We start from the raw sequence: 24373 nt of genomic DNA, 5'->3' as shown, positions 1-24373 counted from the left end.
TTGTTTTGTTCTTTTCTTTATTAATCACAGGCACAGATTTTCTTTTTGTTCCATTGCTCATTTCAAACTTTTCTTTACATTGTTCCTGAGGAATAGCCAAAATCAAGGGTGAAACCTGATTGGTAAATAGTTTGATCAGAAATGTGTCACAAATTAACTTCACTGCAAAACAATCACAAAATACAACATCATACACACCAGCAAATCAATTTTCCCACATTTTTTTTATAAACTCCTAAAAAATATCTACCACTGTTATGTTACTCCTTCTTACCTTTTGGTCTCCTCCTGTCTCTCACTCACCCTGCCTCCCTGCCTCAAGCCCCTGTTGTCCCTGCATGGCATTTATGAATTTACAACAGACATTACATAGAGTAGTGCAAAGTATCAGCATTTCCCTTAAAAAGCCAAAAAAAAAAAAAAATTAAAAAGTAACTGTTAAGGTTTTTGTCATACAGTATGAAGGTGTTTAACAACTGATTTGCAGATGCTTATATGCTCATACACTGTTCACTCTCTTAACAGCATAACTTCACCCTTACAGTAAAAGTTTTCACTGATTCTATTTAAAGACCTCACCTCAAGCTCTGTGTCACCCTCTCCTTCCTCCCGCTGCATTCCTGGTCCAAAACATACAAAACAGCTTCAGAAATGCATGGGGAGGGTATTGATAAGGTTATATTGACACCAGTGCCCTTATCAATTCTGCTTCTTTATTAGTGCTCTTATCAATCCCTGCTGTTATTTTACTCTGTACAAAAAGTAGCTTTACAGGTTTTTTGTCTCAACATTTAATTTAGTTTATAGGTAAATCAATCAACTATTAAAAGATCATAATCAACTATTAAAAGATATTTTTTTAATTAATTCAGTCATGTATAGTCATGAAAAATCTGAAAGAATGAGGTTGTTTCCCAGTTGAATAATCATTAAAGATAAGTGAAACATTGCTAGTTTGAACATACCAACTCATCAGTAAGGAAAGTCACTATTGGCTGTCCCAGAAGTCACCAAAAGTCACTAAAGACGCTAGTGTCTAATTTGCAGAATAATCCATTTGCATGTGATTGTCATGGACTCTGTAGGACAGAAATAACCTAGGTGAAAACACATTCATGGCAACGTTCACTACAGGCCGTTTTTGATCATTCAAAGATTTTCTGTCAGCAGCTGCTGTCACCTGCCTTCCAAACACTCTCTGAAGAGAGGGCGTCCCAGTGACATGACGCTGTGTTCCGCTTTCAAAGTAAAAGCACGAGTTATTTTTCGCACATTTTTCTCCTCCGTGTTTTTTTTTTTTTTTTCTCTCTGGGGAGGGACAACCCCCCCCCACCCCCCCGAGTTCCTACATGAGCATGTTCAGCCTGTCAGTATTTTGACCCAAAGTACTGACAGGCTGAACATGCTCATTTTATTTCCTCCATGCTTGTAAAAAATTGTCTCAGTTCCAGTTGAGATTGTTGGTTATAGCTTTACCAAACAAGAGTTGAACTATAATCTGACAGGTTTTAGTTTGACACAATTGCCAATAATAAAAGTCTGGTCTAACGTGTGACAAAATAACCCCACCTGATTTCTTTCTTGTCATGCTGGACCTGAGGGTTTGAGGGGCAGTGCTTTGTGCAACATTGCTCTAACTTCTTTGGATTGAAGATATTAACAATCTGACACTATAGAATTCACAAATTATAACACCGTTTAACCATGGTAGAGACAGTAGAGTTCAAATGGGAATTGTGTTAAAATCTATCTACCTCGAAAGAACGTCTAGAAAAAAAGTCTGAGGAAAAAAAATGGGCTGTTTAGAAGAAAGATTCAATGTGTTTAAAAAAAAAAAAAACGTGATAAAGCTGTTCTCACGAGCTAAACCATGTGTTCAAGTCTCGGACCACCTGAGTCCTGCCTCTTTTCTTCATCACCGTCTTGCAGGCCATGCAGTATTGTTCATCCCAGAAGGAGATCCTGTGCACGCTGTAGTTCCCCCTCCAGTCCAGGTGCTTCCTCAGCCGGACCGGTTCTCGCCTCAGCATTTGTAGGTATTCTGCCAGCTCGCGCACCGTGGGGAAGTCATCCACGTGAATGAAGGCCTCAGGGGGTAGAAAGCGCTCATAGTTCTGTCTGGACGGACCCAGAACCACCGGGATGGACCCGGCCAGGATCGCGTTCCACAACTTTTCTGTGATGTAATCCGTGTGCTTCGAGTTCTCCAGCGACAGGTAGAATTGGTATTGTTCGAGCAAGCGCAACACGCTTTCGTTACCAATGTCATTAGGTAATGGTTTGCCCGCTCTCCCGAACAAGTCCACCGTGATGTACTGACGAAGCGTGTTGTAAAATACCACGCGCGCATGGGACCCTGACCAATTGCTGACTACCCAGGCCAGGAGGAGGGGGCGGAGCAGCTGTGATGTAGGCGCGAGGGCGCGGAGTGGATAAGGATAGTGGTTCCAGAGAGCGCTGAGATTATTGGGGACCAGACACCCGTACGGCAGAAAAATGTCTGAATCCTTCCGGTAGGACATGGTGAGATTAAACAAACCGTTTAAACTCGACAGTCCGGGTGAGTGCGTAGGAGACTCGAAATTCATCCATATCCACTTTTGCTTAGCTGGCCGTTTTTTCGATGGCAGTTTAACAACCCCTGATCCAACCTCCCGGTGGTGCATGATGACAGCGTCAGCCTTCGGGTACGCCCTCTGATCATCGGTGAGCGTGCACCCTTCAACCTGGTAGAGCGCGCGGCAGTCCGGAAGTTTGTTTCGTCTCCCGAACGGCTGCGCCCAGACGAGAACTGTCACCTCGCCAGTCTCCGCCAACGGGCCAAACGGGCCAGACAGGTCAAACAGGTCTGGGAGGTAGAGGAAGCAGACTCCGAGGAAGACGGTGGCAGCCAGAACCGCAGAGAATACGATCCTTCTGAAAACAGAATCACAACATTTCTTCGACCTGTCTGCTGTGTGGGCTGAGACTGTGGAGCTGCTCGCTGCTCCCCTATGCGCTCCTGCTCCCATTGACCCCCGCTCACCCTGCAGTTTCCCTCTCAGATGAACTCCTTTTTACTGAATAGGGTTCCTGTATTCGTCTGCAGCCTTTTAGCTGGACAGTAGGGCAAATAAAACAGTACCTTAGTTCATTTCAGCATCCACACACACTATAGAGGTGTTTTGGTTCCTGGGAAAGAAAAGAGGGGCAGTCAAAGATAGGTTATCTCCCAGCAGAGCAGCCCAACTACTCCCTGCATTGTTGTCCCCTCTCCTACCTGTTCCTTGAGTCCTCTTGGTCCGGAACGGGTAAAAAGTATTTTTTTTACCAGAGCTGAATACTGAAACTTTTTGACGTGGCAGATTCGGTCTGGGTCTCTGTGGCCGGTGAATGGGCCTTTTGTGAGGCCTGCGGACTCTTGCGAGTTTGGGTAAACACCTTGGCTTAGAGCGCGCTGTACTGCCGATGAAAGATTCTGATGCTATTTATGAAGCATCAAGAAACATTTTTTCATCAGGCTTTAGACGAGCCGGTATGGCTCGTTTATCCAGATTGTCCTTTATCCGGAAACAATCTGACTGAATGAAAGCCTATTGCCTAGTTTTAGAGGAGTTGTCTACAGTGCATAAAGATTTTGACTCTTATTCAGTTAACACATAACAGATGGAAGTTTTAACACGTTTCATTTAGCACTATAGAAGTTCTCTGAACTTTTAAGCCAATAAATTTTGTAATTGCAACATTCACACCATATAAATTTTACAACTTTCTTTTACCACTAGGTGTCTCCCTACACAAGCACAACCTCATGAAGTGCAGCCTGACTAACTGAGTTTCAGTGGGATTTTTCTCAAAGCATGCATGTTTAATTTGCCCGATGAATAAACATTTCAGCATTAAATTAGGCAGACAGCAGCCGGGCTTTGAAAAGGTTTGCCTTCAATGTTTTATTTATCAGATATGACCCAGCATTGAAAGCCCTTTAACCAGAAGTCTTAATAAATGACTCATTTTAATTTGGTGATCTAACCTAAACAAACACAAGCATAGAAAAAGACACACAAGCCCTAAGATATAAAAATGTATGTTGTGTTTAAGGACCGGAAGGCCAGGTCGTCATTTTGTGTTATTCTGATCAGAACTTATGAAAAAATGATGAGGCGTTGGGGTTTGGAAATCTTCTGCTGCTGTGTTGTGTGTTGTGTGTGATCTCTGGTGGGCAGGAAAAACACGCCGTGACTGGGACAACATTATTCCTCCCTACAGACACAGAGCATGTCATGAAGTCTGTATGTGAGTGGAAAAAAATGGCAGACACGGAGGAGTGGGAGGAGATGAAGCAAGAAGCATGTGTGTCTCCTCTGGGTCCTCCTCCTTCCTGTTCCATCCATTCACTTTTCTTCACCGTGGAGCAAAAAAAAAGAAAGGATCTCTTCTCTTTCTCTTTTTCCTCTTTGTGTGTTTGCGTGCGTGCATGTGTGTCTGACTAGTTATCCCCATAAGAGGTTTTGTATTCTTACTGCATTATTTATCCTCCCTTTCATCCGAACAGTTCTATTTTCAGACGATCATTTAATGTCCTGCCCGGGGTTATCTTGTGTTGGTGAAAAAGCACGGCAAACTCATAAGTTATGGATACATGCTGAGGCCGAACATTATGAACACATGTATGTTTCCAGAAAGAGTGGAGGTGGCTGAGGTCAGGAGATGACACAGGAATGAGTTTTGTTTATCTTCTCTGAGTTGTTTATTTTACTTCTTCTTAAAGCAAAAATGTTACTGTAAATATGCTTTAATTAGAGTTGCACTGATTGTTGATACGTCAACATTTTGTTCATTTTAAATTACAGGCGAGTCACAGAAAACTTGGCTCAACGAGAGCAATGTTATTCCTCTCCTCCTGCTAGAACAGAGCTTTTTATTGTCAGGGTTATACATTTGCATGTGCAAAACTTGAATCTCCATGCAGGGATTGATATCAGGGATTGATAGTGTGTATATGGTCATGCATACAGCCCAAAGAGGAGGGCATGAAAAAATTGTCCTTCTGGGTCATGTTTTATAAAGAAAGTCAGCCATTTTGCAAGATCCAAGTGATAAAAGCTGTACACGTAGAGAGAAAACTAAACTCCTTTAACACTTGCTTACCAGGACTTGTTAACTGCTCCGTGTAGTTTGTCTGAGTTAATAAAACTGCATGTCTGTGTGTGCGTTTCTGCCCGTGACTGTGTGTGAATCATACCAGTGCAGAGAGAAGCATTCACTTTCTGATGGGACCCCCAGGTCTTCACTCATCTTCCCTATTGATTTTCTCTTGCTTTTCCTTTTTGCTCTCCCTGGGGATGGGACGTCTCAATCGGTCCCGGCCTGAGAGAGAGTTAGAGCGATGGGGAAACAGATAGAAGATGAGCGAAAAGGGAAGGAGGGAAAAATGAGGAAAGAAAAAGAAGACATAAAGGGGGGAAAGTGTAGGAAGCAGTAGAGGGGGAGGGGCTTGTTCACGGAGGCCCTCACTGACCCCTGACCCTTGATCATGACCTGAGAGGTTACCCAGGGGGTCAGAGGTTGTGTGAAAGTGCCACTGCGGCGATTCACTCCACTGCTGGGTGACGATGATCTTATGCAGCCTCCCCAGCCCTGTCTGACATGATCAGTGTTGCTCCCCGCCTGCGGCTCTCAAGGGCCACACATCCATCTCGTACCCGGCCACACTAGGCCCTGCTAAAAGCACCTTGCAGGCAGAGTCAATGAGCGGGAGGAAAGAGAGACACAAACAGAGAAAAAGAGGGGAAGCTAAAGGACAGAGAGGCTGTTTTATTTTGTAGCCTGTAGCTCCGGCTGGTGAAGAAGATCTGCTTGTATAATGGCGCTGACACAAAGAATGTGTGTTTACTTCTCTATATTTAAACTTTAACCAAATTCACATGAACTGATGAGGCTTTTTAGAGTCTGAATCTGTGGGCCTCGGCATGTTTCCCCTGCCATCCTTGTCAAGAACAATCTACTTTGTTTTATCCTCCTCTTTAATTTTACCATAGAGTGTAATAAAGAGACAAGTGAGGGGGAAGAAAACCCTCTCAAGTCATCCGTGCCAGACGTGCAAGAGCTTCAGTGGCAGGAACATGGTAATTTGTAGGTGGATTGATAACTTGGAGTCTTACTTGTACCGACTTACACTGTGTACCCCCCACTGCTTCAAAGTAATCCAGAGCCTTTAGTGGAGCTGCAGTCAAATCCTGGTGGAGATGGTGTGTGCTTGAATTCAGAGTTTGAGAGGAAAGTGCCTGGCGGCTACAAAATCAACTGATTTATAATGTTCACTTTTACTTAGCAGAGATAATTTTTCAGCATACGTTATGGCTCTACTGGATGGATTCTAGCTTTAAAACATGCAGGGACTATCTACAAAATGTACTCAAAGTCAGAGTTGTCTACAAAAAGCCACTTTCAAGTGTCTGTGGGTGGGATTGTGCAGAGATTAAAATGCAGTACTTTTTGTTTGTAAATTGATGATTTCTTTTAAATGGCTGATTATTAAATCTTTTAAGGGAGGGTGGGAAGGTGTTATTTATAGAGCTTTGGTAAGCAGACAGGGCTTTCTCTGAGTGCGGCAGAAATATAGTCACTAATGCTTCACAGCAACTGTATTTTTACAAGAAACATGCAGCTAATAAAGTAAAGATATCAAGATCAAGCTTTCGAATGAATTAAGACGCAAACCCAAGCTGTGAAAAAGACTGTTACTTGTTTCATGCATTTGACTTCCATGTTTGAATTTCACCAATAAAGTGTCGTCTTATCAAAGTAAAATCAGCAGCAGCCTTGAATACACTATGTTCCTTTCAGTGATGGGTCTTCTTTCTGCAATAGTGAGACAAAACCGTACAAACACAGCACAATGGACAAGCTGCAAAGCGACTAAGCCTGTGCAGATTATCTCAGACCTGTATTTCTGGTTTGGCTTAATGATAGGTAGCATCATAAGTCATGCAGGCCGAGCCAAAGAAGCACTGATTAACATGGCGGAAAGGGGGAAGAAATGAGAGGATCACGGACAGGATTTATAGGTTCATACACAGTATTTTGTTTTAAAAGCATTCATTATATCTAATAGTAAAGATCAGATGGACGTATTTCTAAGAAGAAAAAGAAGATCAGGAGTGAGAAATAGCTCATAATTGACTATGACAGTAACAAGAATCATGTGGCTCTTGTGTCTGTTATCCTATCCCAAAACAGCTGTACCTATTGAATTCACAAAGTGTGATTCAGTACATATTATTTAGAGCATCTGGCAACCTTCAATACAGTGTATTTTATCTTCAAATAAAGTATAAAATAAGACAAATCTATTGAGGCTACATATCAGTTATGATCCATTTATACTGTAAAAGGAGGGTGACAGAAATAGAAAATTAAATCAAGTGCTGACCTGAAAGTTTAGCTTATTTTAAGCACAAAAATGCCCACCTTTGTTTCAACTGGAATGCAGTGAAAAGGTGTTATTATTTATGGCAAATTCTTGAGTTCAATTAAAGGGCAGCGGCTCTAAGAAATGAAAACTATTGGAGAGAAAATCTGAAGCTGTATACTGTTGTTTGAGGCTGAGCTGGCTGAGGAGCTGAGTCTACAAGAAAGAAAGAAAGAAAGTGTGAACGCCTTACAATACGCTGCACACGTCAATTTTCAGAACCCACAAAAAGCTAAAAATGAGAACAATGTGTTCAACAGATGTGTTACTCTGATAAACATGTGCAGCTCAGCTTAGAGTGCACAACAATTGGAAGCCAAGGTGTGATGTGTTTAAGGTGCGCAGGGAGGCACAGCTTGACACAGGAATGTAGGGCACTCCATACATACAGTGTAATTAGAAATTCTTTGCATATCCACAAGCTGAAGGGGGGTCAGAGGACGTGGTCAGCAGGAATGACGCCTCAGTAGCAGCCTGGGTTCAGTATGTTGCTCGAGGTCACTGCAACAGCAGATCTGCACACTGACACTGTTACAACTGGGCTGCCTTGCTGCTAGGGATAATTTGTCTGATCAACTACACAACAGTTTTGTTTTATTTATTAATAGTTAAAAGAGAGAGCCTTAAACTTGGCTTTTGAAATGAATTATGATTATTTTTGAAAAGCACAGTATTTTAAGTCAAATGTGAATCCACTCCTTCCTTGGCCTTTTCTTTGAAGTCCAAGTTCAGCTGGTCCTTAGCAGCGCCGCTTTATTACAAGTGCTAATTTTGTAAAAATACATGCTCAAAATGGGGTTAAAAATTTAATTTTGATATTGGATATTTTCCTTTTTAATTTTAATTTACTTGAAATAATTCCAAAGCAGTTGTATGACAGTTTCAGCTTAGATCCCATTTTTAAGATATCTGTGATGAACAAATTCATTCATTTAATGACGTTAAGACTTTAAAATTGGTTTATGTTGCAATGCTCCTTCCTTTGATGCAATAGACAAAGATGCCTATTACCTTTGGACAAAATACCTTAAACGACAAGCCATTTAAAAAAAAAACTTTCTTTTGTATTCTGATATAGCATATGAAATTTCAAGTTCAAATAAATGTGTAAAATAAGCAGTTACACAATATAACACTAAGTTGGGTAGATGAGGTATCAGAATAGGTGCACAGAGGGAAAACTCATCAATCGAGGATTTACTTCATATTATTTGCTGTCGGAATAGCTGTAGTTATGTATTTAATGCAGTTTTGTTGGTTTTCACCACCTTCTTGTACAGACGAAACGTTGGAACCGAGTGCTCCCCTGGTGGGACTTTTTTCCTCTTTCGATATGGCTTCCAAGAACCCCCCTGGCATTATTTTTGTATGATCTTTGCTCTTTTGAAAACACAATAATCACACAGACAACGCTAAACGTGTGCTACTTCAGTTCAACGATGAAAATATCTTATTTTTCCAGCGTAATGATAAAATAAAGTGTAATTTAAAGCCAGTACGGTTATTTACCTGTAATATCTTTATGTTGATAAAAAAAAGCTATTTAAGCAATTATAATGGCGTTATTAAGGCGACACTCCTGCAGACCGACTCCGTTCCGTGCTCCAGCTGTTACCGTGCTGAAGGTGTGAGTCATCCAGTCCGGGTCTTCCAGCCGCCCGGTCCTCTCCACTGAACTCCAACCCCCGCGCTCTCTATCAGCATCTCATTCCTGTCTCAATATGTCTCAAGATGGCGGCCAATGCAGGATCGATGTTTCAATATTGGAAGCGCTTTGACTTACAACAACTACAGGTCAGTTGAACCTCTCTTTAAACCGTCTAGCGCCGTATTTGCTTTGGCTGGCTTGTGTCTTTCTGTCGCTGTGTTTTGTGTATTTTTCCGCGGTTGCCTCGTAGGTGTTTGGGAAGAGAATTCAAGACCTCTTCCTCACATTGATGAAAGTGGCTCTCTCGCTGATCAGAAATTGATCCTCTTTGTTCAATTCAACATCGATCGGACACTGCAACTGGGCAAGCCGGGGCGACGCCGCGGGGATGCGCTGAAATAAAAACAAAACGGCTGGGCTTTGGCGGAAAGCCTTCGGTTAGCTATCTTTATTGCGTGTTCTTCAACTTTTACTGGAGCGAGTAGCCGTAGTTAGCCCGACGCTTTAGCCGCTGTAAGGTTGGATAATTTGGGGGAAAAATAAGTGCGACTCATTATACGGTGGCGCTGTGGTGACACCAACCGTTGAGACGGGCAGCTCAGACACACAACAGCGCTTTTACTCGTGCTTTTAAGGTTTTAATTTTCATTTTGTGAAGTTTATTTCAACACGGCTGAAAACATTAGCAGCGTTATCGGCTAACGGTTTTGAAGCAGTTTACATAGAAGTCGTCTCAGTGATTATGGTTGATGAACTCAGCCGTTTTTTTCTTTCTCGGTTTCTCTTGACGGCAATTATACACAGTGAGGTTTTTACAGACATTGCCACGTCTGAGAAAGTGGACTGGGACGGGATAGTGTCTATTAACGTGACGAAACAAATATGACTGAGAAGAAAAATTAAAAGATCATGATGCTGTTGATTAAGATGAACTCCAGTAATGTCCCTGTCTCGTGCACGCGGCTAATCTGAGCGTGCACGGAAGAGGAGATCCACAGCATAGTGAGGGATAGGAGGAAAATATTGGGGCCTATTCAGTGTGTGAATATAGCCTGTGTATATTAGAGCTTGTTTGACCTATCACAAGACATGCAGACAATGGCACTGTTGTGTTTCCCCGTGGCATTTAACGTGCATTGCTGAATTTCAAATCACAATTTATGAATATTAGCAGTCTAGTCCACACCGTCATTAACATAAAATTGCATTATGTAGGCTAGTCCCAATTGTTCATACATTATTTTATGAATTGCTCAGGCATGGGATTTAAACTTTTATTTAGGTCACGATGCCCCTATGAACTGGGTAGACAAAAGGACAGTGAACAAGTCTCCCCAGCAGGCTTTGTGTCGCACTTATGCCACATCATCAAGGCTTCACTTCTCCTATTTATTTGATCTGGTTTGGTCCTCCTACTCGTGCCCCCTTGTTCATGCATTATGTAAAAAAATTTTGCTTTCTCTTTTCTTTCCTCACTATCTATCTCCCACCCCCTTCCTGCCTGCCTGCCTGTCTGCCTGCCTGCCTGCCTGCTTGCCCCCTCCCCTCCCAATCTTCTCTCTCCCTTGCCTCCCCCTCCCCTCCTTTATCATTTTTTCCCCCTCTCTCTTTCCTGGCCCTTCACCCTGCTTTCACCCATTTCGCCCTCTTGGAAGAGCTGGTGTGTGTGTGTGAGAATTTGTCTGAGATCAGTCTTTTTTCGTGGATTGACTGCCAGCGCGGACAGTGAAGGCACTGCCAGCAGCCAGGACATGAAAAATGCATCGCATAAGTTTGTGATAAGGCCCTGGGTAATTATGGCAAAGGCCCCTATCACAAGCGATTAGTCAGGACAGTGAATCTGAGCGTGTGCAAAAAGCCTGGCGGTTGGCAGGCCTGTCTGCAGGATAGGAATCAGTCGGCACTTGTGTGTGTCTATGTGTGTGTGTGTGTGTGTGTGTGTGTGTGCAGAACTGCTCAGAACATTCACTGTCTATTATTGATGACATCTTATTTACTCTCCCTCCCACTGAGAGGCTCCTAGAGGAAAGCCTTCAGAGAAGAAGAACCTTTTTTTTCTTATCCGGTTTGACGATAATGCGGGGTTAGTATGATATGATCATGGTCTACACATGGCCTTGTCAGCCAATTGCTTTCTCATTTGCTTCTCTGGTGTGATCGAACGGACAGCGTGCACTTAGATTCACAGTCTGTTTTGTCTGCGCGAGAGGCAACCAGCAAAGGAATGTTTTCTCCCTTTTTCTCTCTGTTTCTTTTGATGATGAAAATCCAACCCAAGCTAGATGTCAGTAGCTTTAAGCCATCATAGCGTCTATTCCTCAGGCTCCAAACTGCTGATGTTCATTAAAATCCTATTTGATCAGCGTGTCCCGTTCGCTGTGTGAGAAACTAGCTAGGTGGTTGTTACAGGACAGAGAGTGCTTTGAAACAGCACAGCGAGCTGTTAACTTGTCTCCTCCGTGTGCTTTTTTTCCTCCTTTTTTTCCCTCCACCCCTCCTCCCGCCTCCCCACCATCACTACAAACACAAATGGGTGCAACAGTGATGCTTTTAGCAAGGTCTCGCACACTTGCAAAATGGATCAGTGATTCAGAGATGATGGCAGGGTGACAGTGAATTACAGATGGAGGAGGTTTTAACGTCTGTAATCCCTGTCCGTCCATTACAGAGTTGAGTTTCTTTAGAGGGGGATCATCACTCTTCTCTCCTGTTGTTTTTTTCCTTTTTTTTGACCCAGTCAAGCAGTTTGCTGGAACATTGTGTTTCTACTTGAGAGTGACGAGAGATTGCGCTTCATTGCAGACAAGCCTTAATAAGATACGGGCAAATAGCTAAGCCTAAACCTCGACTTGATATTTTCTGTGAGAGCTCTGAAAATCAAGAACAGCCCTTCCTGTTAGACACAAATCCCAATTTAGGCCCTAATGGCGTACATCTCACCTCGTAATACTTCCTGGAACAAAGCGCCCCAGAGCCATTTAAAAAAATAGTTTACTATGTTAGCATACAGCGAAGATGAAAACTGATAGAGGTTGTTCTTATTCAACACCTCCTAATGGGTAAATTTAGGAAAAGGCTTTTGTAAGCTGATCTCAGAGCTGTGGTCAGAGGCAACCTGAGTGGTTTAAATCTCTCAGCGACTAGCCCGCTGTTGTCTGTAGGAGTTTTAGTGTTAATTTATGAGCTGGTTGTCTGAACTCACTGGTGGGATATTTTTACCCCTCTGTTGCTGCACAGGCTGGGGGAGCAAAGAGGAAGGGGGGCATCACGTCATGCCTTTACTGTAGCCAACCGCTTCTCTGCCCAGTGACAAAACCTGGCATTGGGACTGAGGTTTCACTGTGTGTCGGTGGGTGGTGAACGACTAAGCATGAGTCAGAGGGAGAGAGGGACGAGTGCATGTCAGGTCTTTGGTCTGCCCTCGGTCGGCTTTGGTCTGAGCTATGTCATCCCACTTTTCTGAGAGGTTATCCTGCCGCCCATAAGACTACAAGAAATGTGCAGCTCTGTGAAGGAAAAAAAAAACTTCATCATCCACCTTATCAGTGGCTAATTCCCCGCCGAGGCCCTAACTCCCAAACTCCTCAGTGATTTAGTGAACGTCGCACTCAGGATCAGTTTCTCGTCCTCCCTCCCCCCTTTGCTTTGAAAAGCGTCTACTCCAGACCCACTCTGTCTGATTGTCAAGAAAATATAATTAACCCTGCAAAAGTCAACATCTGAATATCTAATTTACCCTGCATGGTAAAAGAAATTTGGTCGGATGTGGTGTGATGTTTGAACAAAAGATAAAAAGCATTAAACAGAAGTCTAAAAATAGAACTACCCAAACAGATGGAGTCAGCAGCTCTTAATGCAGGCTTTAAGCAAATGTGTGTGAAAAACAGACATGTTTCCCGAAGGTGTGGAAGGCTCTGCTTATGTCTGAAATATTGCATGAATCACTTTTTTTATTTTTCAGTTGGTAAGTTTTGAGAATAATGACACTTTCATTTTAAACTTCGATGGCCTAAAATCCAGATAATTTAAATTAGAATAATAGGCAAAGTGAAATCGCCCTTTAATAATTATGGTAATAATCACATCTTTCTGTGCTTCACTTCCTGTAAGTTTATTTGTTTACCTCCAGAAAAAAAGATTTCCTGCATTCATAATTCTAAATACTGTTAGCTTATATTCCAAGTTTGTGAACAAAGATATGCCTGAAAAAACTAGGACACCACAAAGACAGGATGGAGAGTTTTTGCTGCAGTGACTTTAATGTTCTCACACTTTGAAATGAATCATCAAGACTGATTTCACAAAAGACATTTTATAAGCTGTTCAAAACTAATTAAGCTTCCTTCACAGGCCGAATGTAGACATCACAGTGTGTTAGAGAGGCCGCCTGGCTTCTTTTAAAGAATATAAACTCTTTTCATCAAACTTTATTACTTTGTACTTTGTCTTGCTCACCTGAAGTATATCAAGTTTGAAACTTCCAGTTTGAGCAATGATAAACCTTTAAAAGAAGTCATTAAATTTGATGATTTTTATGTATTCAACACCTAAATTCTTCCTTTTTTGTTGCATGAATTGATTGCTACTTCCTCTGTGCCACAAAAAAAAATCACATGTTCCCTTATGGTTAAAGAAAAACTTTATTGTGTTTTAAAAATACGGCAGACTTGCGTAATTTGTATGACTTGGAATTTCCACAAGAAATCTAGTTATATTGCTTTCATAGTTTCCACCACCGAATACTAAAACATTCAAACGAAACTACACAAAACTTCCTCCAGCTCGAGAGCAACATGGGGGCAGATTTCCAGAGACCTATTTTCAAGTGGCAGGCATTATTTACAGCCCCACTTGGAGTCTCTCTCTGTCTTACCTACAGCATCATAGAGTTTCAGCGTATCTCATGACAGAAGCATCCATTATTCTGCTGCTCTGTATTCCTGCAGAGAGAGCTTCAGTGACTGGACACTTCTCTTCAGGCTCACTTTGGGAACATGCCGGCTGTTTTCCACTTCAGGACGGTGCCCGCTACTTTTATTTAAAAAACCAAGCAGTGCCTCCAAGGCCGATGTAATCTTGTATAGTCTATTGTTCTTCTTGTAATATTAAGCCAACGCTTTTTCAGTAAACACAAATCTTACATTCCTGAGGGAGAAAAAACGTCCGTTCTCGTCCATAGTTGACTGGTAAAAATACACTCATATGCACATAGCAGACCAGAATTGGGCTAAAATCTAGCTTTTATTATGTAAAAAAACCCACTTTTTGTTGCTTTTGTTCTCCTCTTCATGCTTCTCCACCACATGGTTTTCTACCTTTATCAAAGTGATCTGATTCAAAATGTCAGCTTTTTATTCAGTAGTCAATATGTATTAGTTTTAAGTGGCACAAGCCAACAAATGATAAACCTTGTTGCTTTTTTACTGGCAAATGTCAAACACAACACATATGTAGCTGTGCAGTAAAATAGAAGTCACAAATGATTAATCTGCAGATTATTTCCTCAATAAATAATAGATTTTCCTAGCCCTATAAAGTGTTGGAAAATATTTAATATGCCAGTCATGCCATCCTGGAGCCCAAGATGACATCTTCTGATTGCTTTTCTCATTCTGACCGACAGTAAAAGTCCAAAAGATATTCTGTTCATCATTATATAAAACACCCTCACAACTGAGGAAGTCAGAGCAAAGACTGTTTGGCACATTTTCTACGGAAACAGCTGATCAGTTTTCGCAAAAGTTGTCTCTCAATCTTCTCTCATTCGAGAAATGAATTTTATTCTCCAGCAATACATCAGTCTCTCCTGTATTTTTCATTCTCAAGCATCAGTTTACACATTATACGTGCAGTACATGAGGATTAGAGTCAAGTGAGGAAACTGAAGAAATGTGTGGTGAGAATCACTCCTGAGTAATGACAACTCTTGGTGGAAATCTGACTCAAAGCAACCGGAGAAACCAGAGCTTTTTCAAAAAGCCGTCTGATTGCAGATTTCTGATGACCCAGCGAAGCTGAAATCCTGGATGAGACTCACAGTGTTTCTGAGGAGTTGAACAAGACGTTAACGTGGAAACACAAATAGAAGCAATGGACCAGAAAACGAAACGGGAGTCCCATTTCCACGAGGTACCGCAATGTGATAATTTAGACCCAGTGCAGACGCTCGGTCACTCAGTGGGGGCCGGTGTTTGAAACATTTCTTGACAAGTTTGGCTGAGCACACTGCTGAGTTTAAAGCTGCTTCGTGTGTATTTTTTTTTCGCTCCCTCTGAATGAAATTAGTTCCTGCAGCAAACGCCCTGTGGCCTTCAGTGTCTGGTGCAGCCGAGCCTTTTGGTGAACCACTTGCGCTACCTAATTTTAGTGTTGTTTATCTCACTGTTATCAAGGAGTCTGCTGGGCTAAATAAGGCCTGAGGAAGGATCCCCATGCGCAGACCTCTTCCCATGTCAACCCATGACTCTGGTATCAGTGTCCTGTTAGATCATTGACCACAGGTATTGAATTCTAATAGGCCTATTGGTGTGTCCTAATGGTCCAAGTATTGAATTATGATATTGGCATGGGCGGATGGCCTCAGGATTGAATTATGATATTGGTGTCCTGCAGGCTAATGGTTCTTAGTATTGAATTATGATATTGGTGCACTTTGATGGCGTAAGGATTGAATTATGATATGGCTTGCTATCTGCTAATAGCTCACTGTGTGTAGTTTTCAATGTCAATCACAGCTTCAGTTGCTGGATCCATAGTGGGCCTTCAGGCTCCACTCATCAGTCACATCAGATGGGAGCAGAATTCAACCTTTTGTTACTCTTTGCTCAAGTCCATCCAGGCATCGGTGATTCCCTTATTCATAACATAAGCCTTTTATTACTGTTTATGTCTTCTGTCACCTTGTAAATCCCCTCAATAATACTTCAAAACTGCTGATGGAACAAACTTTCCCGTCCTCTTCACAGCTACAAGCCCATGATGCTTTAATGTGAGCGAGGATTTGGCATTTTTCAGAAGTAATGGACCCGTAATGGCTCTAATTCACAGCTAACTTTATTCTTCTAAGTGTCCACATCTTTTTTTTTTCGCCGTGTTTATGTTGAGCTCATTCCCCGTTTTTGGTAGTTTTTTAAAAAAGCGTCCAGAGCTGTGATGGTCCTGCTGCCAGCTCACTGAGTAAATGGACGGCCTGCTTCTGTGTCAGCCCTCTAAAAATAACACAGACTGCTGGCTGGGCTCAGCAGAAAACTACCGCCGATTATGATGATTCAACTACCCTGTATTCACAGGTGCGTGTGTGTATGTGTGTGTGCTGTAGGGGGGCGGTTTATGCCTAACAAATTGTACTCTGCTTTTGGTGAGATATTTACAGTTATAGTCAAGTTTGGGGAACTTTGCCCTGATGGTCAGACTGACCAGGAAATGTGAATACTAACTGCTGTGAGCCATAATCATGGACATGCTTGATTTAAAAAGTCATGAGTAAATAGTTTACTGAAGAAACCACTCAGAGTCTGACTAATGGTACTTGACTTCTACTCACCAAAACCTGGTAAATTCCACATGGACAACACACTCCTGTATCTGTGAAATTCATTGGATGTGCTCAGACGATACCTTAACCCCTCTCTGACCTTTGACCTGAGCAGCTGTCAGACTGGGGCCAGGGTTCAGAGGTGGTCTGACCCCTCAGCCCTCGGTGTGACCTGGGCTGTCTGACCGGTCTAACCTTTGGAGCTAACGGATGATGACTTTACCATCTGTCTCGCCTTTTAACGGGTCTAGCCTCCTTGAACTTGAACTTGTTTGGAGGTGGAAAGAGAAGAAAAAAACAACTTGAGGAATAAAAACATGTCGTAATTAGCTGTTTTCCTAAAGTTTCTACATTGTTTTATTTTGAAAGGATGGCCAAACATAAAGTTATGAATTCAATTTTATTCTTTTCTTGATTTCTACAGACGTGTGTGGACCTGAAGTATGATTATCTGTGAGAAGTTAAACCTGGACGTATGTTGCTGCACTCATCAGTCTGCCTTATAACTTTTAAAAGTAAGAGTTGTCCTCTTGAGGAAAGAAGGAAGGGAGAAAGGGAGAAAAGGGGGAAGGGACTATGTGTTTAGTAGACACAAGCTCATCCGCTGACTGCTGTCTGACCCGGAGTTCAGCGGTATGGTTATTAATAGGCCCAGAGGCCTCAACTTCCAGGAGGCCCTCTGATCAGCTCCAGATGTGGAATGAGAGAGAGGACAATTCCACGTTCGCCGATCCATGTTTCACATGAAGCTGAAAGGAGGCAGATAGGCATTCGGTGAGACTGATAAAGAGCGAGAGAAGGAAGAAAGGAGGGAGGGAGGGAGGAAGGGAGGGACAGGAGACCTTTCCACAGCAGGAGTGTGTTTTGTGAGTCTTTGTTTTCATGTGTGTAAGTGTGTGTGTGTTTTTCTTCGTTTATTACACTTTCTGCCCTCAGACCAAAAGACCATAAAAAACGTATGGCATCACCATGGTGACCATAATAACTAGCTATAAAACAGCGTGTAAACTGTGAAATAAGACAAACAGACCAGAACAGCCCTGACTGGCTGGCTGGCTGACTGAATGGCTGCCTTCCGCCATAAAACTATTTGAGAGCCAGACTGAAGGAATGCCTTGGAGGCTGCTGTGGCTGTCACGACACATGAAAGGATTAGGCTCTGTGTTTTATCTCCTCTTTATCTGATGGTAATGGATAAGCTGAGTGTAGCCTATCATCTGACGCTTGGGCCGAGGGTTTGATGTTTTAGTAGGGTGACGGTTTGTTGAGTTGACCGCTTTGGTCTATTGATTGCTGTTTGATGGTTTTGATATGTAGGCTGTGTGGAACAGGTCAAGTCTTTTATGCAGTGAAGGCTCCAAATAGCTTTTAGCTGTCCTTCACTCCCCCCCATTACTCTAGTGGTTTCGTTTGATGTTTGGATCAATCAATAGAAAGAGCCTGAGCTCTTACACATGCTCCATCCTACTTCCCACTGAGCTCCACTCCTCTTCCTTCATTGTGCATGCCTCTATATCACATTCTCGCAACACAGAATAAATGATATAATTACAACCCATTACGTCGTCTAATGCAGGCTAATTATTCTGTCATTACTGTAAGGATTAGCTATGCTCATTCTCTCGTCCTCACTGTGTTTCTCTGCCTCTCAAAACTCGTGCAAGCCGAGCAGAAAACTCTTACTCATAAAGGCTGACTAAGACTCAGCCTCGGGACATGTTCTGTTGACGCTGATCGTATAGACCACGGGTGTCAAACTCAGTCAGGAGGATGGAACATGCTAGAAAACAGTGACTGCACGGACTGGACACATTAAAAGAGTCTGGATGGATCTAACCCTAATGAGGCATTTTGATGTATGCGTTTGATTTGCATGCATCCGAGTCAACATGCTGCGTTTACAGGCTATGGCACACACTCCTGCTGATGTGTCATCATCAGGCGTCTAGAAAATGAGTGGATACAGCAGATAGACACGGCTAAATTAAAACGTGGAAAGGGCATCATGCAGTGCAGGGATTTAATGTACCAGAGGCACATGAGAGCAATGGGCCCTTTTTTTTCCTCCCCACTGTCCTGTAACCGTGCCAATAACATGAAACTGCTTGTAGTCCTTAAATGGAAGGCTAAGTGAATTACAACAAATCAAATAGGCTAACGAATTGGGAACAGATCAGATCGTAACTGAATTAGTGCAACTTTGAACACTGCTCCATTGTCAGGGTTCAGAGACTTTCTAGGCCAGAATGAGTCGCTCGCGCACGGCAAAGATGATGATTGGATGTCTGCAGCATTGCCAGCCTGCACCTGTGACCCTGTCATTATTCACTGATGGTTACTTCCATTTGATGTCACATAAACTAATAGCTGTGATGTCAATTCTTGTCCGAGTCCTTGGGAGCCAGGCCTCCACTGTACGTGCGCTACAAGGCCTGGAGAGCTCCACTCTTCTTCCAGACTTGATTAATCCCTATCGCCCCTCTCTGCGATTGCAGTTTCCATTTTTTAGTCCGTATCTGTGCACTCATCCCCTCCCCAATCTCCTCTCACTGGCACCGAATGGCTTCCTGGCAGAATGGAGGCATTAATTCAGGGATGAGAGGTGTGATACTCTCTCCCTCTCTCCTTCCTTTCTCTCTGTTCCTCTCTCCCCTTCTCTATATCTGTGCTCTGTTTGTAATGCGTGGCCTTTATCGTTGCCGAAACAGCTCACTACCCTCTGATCCTATCTCAGATCTCAATATCCTCGCCGTTCCACCCTGTAAACGCAGGGATGAAAAATCTTGCCCTTTCACCAATGCATTACACCCTCCTACCACAGCGCCGTACCCCTCTCCTCCCATCACACCCTCCACACCACTCGCCCTTCGTGACACGGGCCTCCAGCTAAATTCGAACGCTGCAAAAAAACGAGACCAAGTGAGCTGCACTTCCTCAGCGCCAGAAACCATCGTAGGCTCATTATATTTGTATTTAGGCTCAGGCCTGGCCTCTGAAACCCCCTTGTCAGACAATAGGTCGGGCAAAATAATGACTGGCTCTCAGTAAGCTTCAGGAGAGTTAAGGCATGGATGTTGGGGAGATAAAACAACAACCAGTCTCTCAGCAGAGGAACATGGATCAATACAAACGAGGCTGCGGTGTAAAAAGGCTGTTTTTGATCCAGGCTTGCGTCAGCGTCAGCGAGGTGAGTCTTGACAGCTCCTGTGCTGTTGGTAGATATGGATCTGTGTTCAAAAAAAGGAGCAAAACGCTCAGGGACCACAAGCATCTTGTTAGACTGTGGAGAGTGGTAGGCTGACCCGCCGCCCCCAACCGCTTCACACACAAACACAGTTGCAAAAACACACACATGCAAAAGTGTTTTTAGGCCTCAGTTGCCACAGAGAAACTATTGTGTTAGCTTGTGGTTAAGAAAACTTTGCGGCCTCTACTCCAGTGGGGGAGAGGAAAAGACAGAAAGAGAGATTCAGGAGGATATGACTTGCATCTTCTAACGTTGTGTGGTTTGTGAAAAACGGCGTCTGCTGGCACAGTTCAAGTCGTGCACCCCTGCTATGTGGAAGGTAGGCAGCAGACAGGCAGCCGGGATCGCAGGCTCTTATCTATGCTGCTGTTGTGCTGTGTTTTTGAGGGGGCGTGCCTGTGATCTGTGATCATGTACCGTGTCGTTGTAGCAAGCGTGGCTGTCGCTCCTGACTGAGCCGCCACCCCACAACTCCACCCCCCTTTTCCTCTCTAAACACACACACACACACACACACACAGTAGGTTTGGCATACTGAACAGTCAGCCACATAGTACATGGAACGCTGTGAAGGGAGACTGGGGGGGGGTTCAGAGGTAGGCCTCGTAGATCGCAGATAAGACATCTTTCCAGACGCCTTCACTGTTTACTATCATAACCACATAACAGCCTCAGACATGTCAGAGATAAAAGGGAAGATTAGTGACTGCAGTGGCAGGACAGAAAACTCCAACTCCTAAACATCTGCGTCGTGTGCCGAGTACAGAGGCAGTTAAAAGGCTCCTCGTACAGAAAAGTTTTAAAATATTAGCCTCTTCTGCAGTGTGACTAATACGCTCTTTTATTACAGAGATGAAGTGAATGTGTTTCTGTCCGTGTCTCTCTTTGCTTGGCTTGAATTCAAGAGCGGTACTCCATTAGACTAATGTGTAAAACATGCACTGAATGTGGAGCAGTTAACCTACATTGTGTTTGGACTAAAGGGGGTAATGGCAGACTACTTGGCATGTGTGACTGCACGCTAGGTGTAAACAAAGTGTTTCATGCAGTTACAGTCCCAATTATTCTCCTGAGAATGAGATCTGAAGCGAATCCCCGTGCGCTGCTCCCTCCTTTGGTGTGCACTCCCGGTCACCGCGGCTGCCGAGGATCGACTTCATTCTGTGTACACAACAATAACTTTGTTGTCATTCCAGCAGCCTATCTGTCTCGGCATCGTCGGAGCGTGAGGGCATAAGGAATTCCACAAAGTTTTGATACCTCAATTAAAGTGCGTCTGTCTCCTGTTATCTCATTTAGTCTGCAGTCGATATGATTGGCATAATCAGACATGCCTGATTGGCGCCTCCCATTTAATTAATCAGTCTCACTGTATCATCACCTGTGGCTCATTAGTGTAATTAGAGGGAATTAGTCAGATAGAAGGCCTCTCTCTGCTTGCAGACGAGTGGAAGGAATTTCATTAGGAGAGATGAGCACACACACACACACCTTGGGTCCGATGGCCAGTCGTAATAGGATTTGTTTACCCGTGACTGTTATCTGTGATTAGTGTTATTACCACAGTGGTAGGACTGAGAGATACTCATTTTCCTTTGGCCCAGCATTCCCGCCTCGCTGTGAACACGGCCCGCCATGCCAAATTTCGCTGGGGGAACATGTTAGCGGACTTCCTCTTTTTGAAACTGAGTTCAGAAAGAATGTGGAAAGACTGGGCTCCCCAAGTTACTGCCGCGGCCTGTCTGTGCACTCATGTGAGAGCTCACGCGTGTAGAGCAGCGTGCGGGAGGCTTCTTGGCCAAGTCGGTGTTGAAGTCTCTCTAGGGAGTGTTGGCAATCTGTTCCAATCGTCTTTACAGCTGACCAGACGACCAAATGAACCAGGACAGGGACTGCTGCTGTGGGCCAGTACAGCCAAGCCAAGCAGGGCTGTTACAGCAATCACACAGACATTACAGCCCCGCTTAATGCTCCCCTGCACACAACCATATTCCATCGTCTGCTGAGCGAGACACTGCAGTCCTGACCAGCCACAGCCAGATTTAGAAACAGCTATGGAGTTAATGTGAGTGGTTATACGAGTTAATTCACCAGGAAATTAAACAGTTTTGGAAATTTGAAAAGAAGAATCTTCCAAAGTCAGGCCAAGGAGAACCGCAGAGCGCTGACCTCGGAGACAAGCCTGGAGGCCTGACACTTGGTACACAAGTTCTTCATGCATGTTGCTCGGCGCTCCACTGTGCACTGCGGGCACTGCATTGAGCGACATCACAAGTGCTGGTATTTGAACTCTGTCAGTGGGAATTAATGACTTCTCTTGTGAGTGCATTAGTTGTGTATTGTGATCTATAGACTCCCCTCATTAACATGTTTTTGGATTTTGTTAATTAGTCTCTTCATTCATGCATTGGCCTCTTGTCAAACGTAGCAGTTTGGAAGGTTCATCAAACTAGCACGATGTCAATCATTGATGTTAAAGCTGATTGGAGGGAAATCCCAGCGGTATGCCAGATGGCAGAGCCCCCTGTAGAGCTGCCTAGCCTAAAGTTAACAGTATCCCTCTCCAGAAAGTTTGAACCTTGTAAAAGCCAACAAAATTAGCTGTATCGCCTTGCTGTTATTGGGTGCAGCTTAATAATTCCAAATAAAGCCTGTCATGAAAGACGACCAGCTGGAAACTTGGTTGCAGTATTATTTGGACTTGTCTATCTGCCTAATTAGGGGGTATTGATGTGGGATAGTGTTGAGCTGTGTTCTGAAAAAAGGCCATGTTCACACTGATCACCTCAATCTGTTTGGCCACCCAGTCGAGAAACAGAGCTGTCCTTTGAGTTTGTAATTGTTTGATGGACAGTGACAGATGCTGCCTGTCCTGTCAATAAAGAAAATAACATCTTCTATTTAGCATTCTATTAATCTGCTATCTTTAGTGAGGGGACTAATAAATACTGTGACATGGGTGCTAGCAAAGGATCAAATAGCTGGACCAATTTGGTACAGGCAGCCTTTGCTGTGACAAATTCAAACAGGTTAGCTCTAATGCAAGCCCCAAATCTCATATTAACATGGCAGCTTTTTTGATGATGTATTACTGTGTGAAATATTCCTGTTATGAGGAAGTAGCATTCTATTTGATACCAAAACGGTTTCAAAAAAAGGCCTGTCAGACACTTTTTTAGTGTGTTTTGTAGATTTAAAAAAATAGTCGCTCCACACATGGATCTCACCGGTAGTTTGTCTTAAAAAAACAAACAAGTGTAAGGAGAAAAAAGAGCTTATCTTTTGTGTTTCCAGTCACAGATCAGTGCAGCTTTGTTTTGTGAAGAAAAACAGCTTTCAGCTGCACACTCCAATATGGCAGACTCTTGTGTTTATACGTTGCTTAAAATGGAGTTAGTGTTGGCCTCCCAATGGTCAGTGAGATGTGATGTGTGTGAACAAGGGGCGGGCAGTGGGGATTGTGCACTTTCGGATGTTACGCTCTATCAGCAAGATGAGTGTAAAGTCTGCCCGTGTCTGCTGATGTGGGCACACAGTTTGCTGCATAGTCAAAACCTCACAGGGTCTGAGGGTCTCTTTTTTTTCTCCTCTAGTGTGAGACCATGCCCATAATTACTTGCCCACTTGGCACTGAATCAATCCTTCTCCATGTGTGATGTGTTTATTTAGCTTAGCAATGAGATTTTTTTGGGTATGGGGATTTGGTAGCACATTGGGATATGTGGAGGGTTTTGGAAAGGGATTGGACGGAATCAAGGGCGTCAGGGATTGGCACACGACCTCTTAAAGCAGAACCCCAGTGGGGGAGTGTGGGTATTTTAGTTTCTGCTCAGACACAGAGCTCACTAATCAATTTAAAAGAATAGACAGACCCATTGTGGTGGATTCCTTTGAATTTCTGGAAAAATGAAAATAGATTTACCTGAAGCTGGCACAGGCTAATTTGCATATCAAAGAGCATCTATTTATGATTAATAAAAAAAATGGTTGGTTTACCATGTCTTTTTTATTCTAACTTCAGAAACACAGGAAGCTGTAAATTAATTAATAATTTAGCTTTGATTATTAAAAAATATAAGTTTTGTCATGTAATTCAAAATTATAAACCTGTTGCTAAAAATTCAAGAGCTTAGCAGAATTTGGGAGACAGGGAGATAAGTTAAAACTCCTGTGTGGAACATTGGTTGTGTTGATTTTGACGCCCCCTGTGGACAAATCAATACTGCTTTTGTTATGCTAATATCTGACTTCTGATGTGTAAGCACTGCTTATTTTAACTTTTGTTTGATTAAAAGGATTTTTCAGAAGGAACTTGAACAGGTTGTGTGCCCTGTGAGGTCAGCCCTTTTGTGCTAGGCCCAGGTTTGAATCTCACATGTGGCCTTGTCATTCCCCGTATGCAGAAAAAATAACTGAAAATCAAAACGAAAGAACAAAATCTCTGAATCAAAAATATTTCACTGGAAACTGTGAAGCTTCACCCTGTTTTCT

At 43.1% G+C, this 24373-nt stretch overlaps 2 protein-coding genes across 3 annotated transcripts in view; one reads left to right on the top strand and one right to left on the bottom strand.

Moving 5' to 3' along the window:
* Positions 1-1424: 1424 nt before the first annotated feature.
* On the bottom strand, positions 1425-3011 carry LOC141797873 (alpha-(1,3)-fucosyltransferase 4-like). The gene has a single exon (XM_074679561.1). It carries the CDS (start codon positions 3009-3011, stop codon positions 1857-1859), a length of 1155 nt encoding a protein of 384 aa, XP_074535662.1. The 3' UTR covers positions 1425-1856.
* Positions 3012-9118: 6107 nt separating this feature from the next.
* The window catches only part of cux1b (cut-like homeobox 1b), a 58473-nt gene continuing 43218 nt past the window's right edge, over positions 9119-24373 (top strand). For both annotated transcript variants that reach the window (XM_074678782.1, XM_074678781.1), the window contains exon 1: positions 9119-9247. In XM_074678782.1, coding sequence (XP_074534883.1) covers positions 9185-9247 — 63 coding nt within the window. In that variant the 5' untranslated portion in view covers positions 9119-9184. The remainder of the gene's footprint in view (positions 9248-24373) is intronic.

The sequence above is a fragment of the Halichoeres trimaculatus genome, unplaced genomic scaffold (assembly GCF_033239565.1).
Source record: "Halichoeres trimaculatus isolate MK-OKI-2021-1 unplaced genomic scaffold, fHalTri1.1 fHalTri1_scaffold_9, whole genome shotgun sequence".
In the NCBI taxonomy this organism is placed as follows: Eukaryota; Metazoa; Chordata; class Actinopteri; order Labriformes; family Labridae; genus Halichoeres; species Halichoeres trimaculatus.
This window is presented reverse-complemented; position numbering and strand designations above follow the sequence as displayed.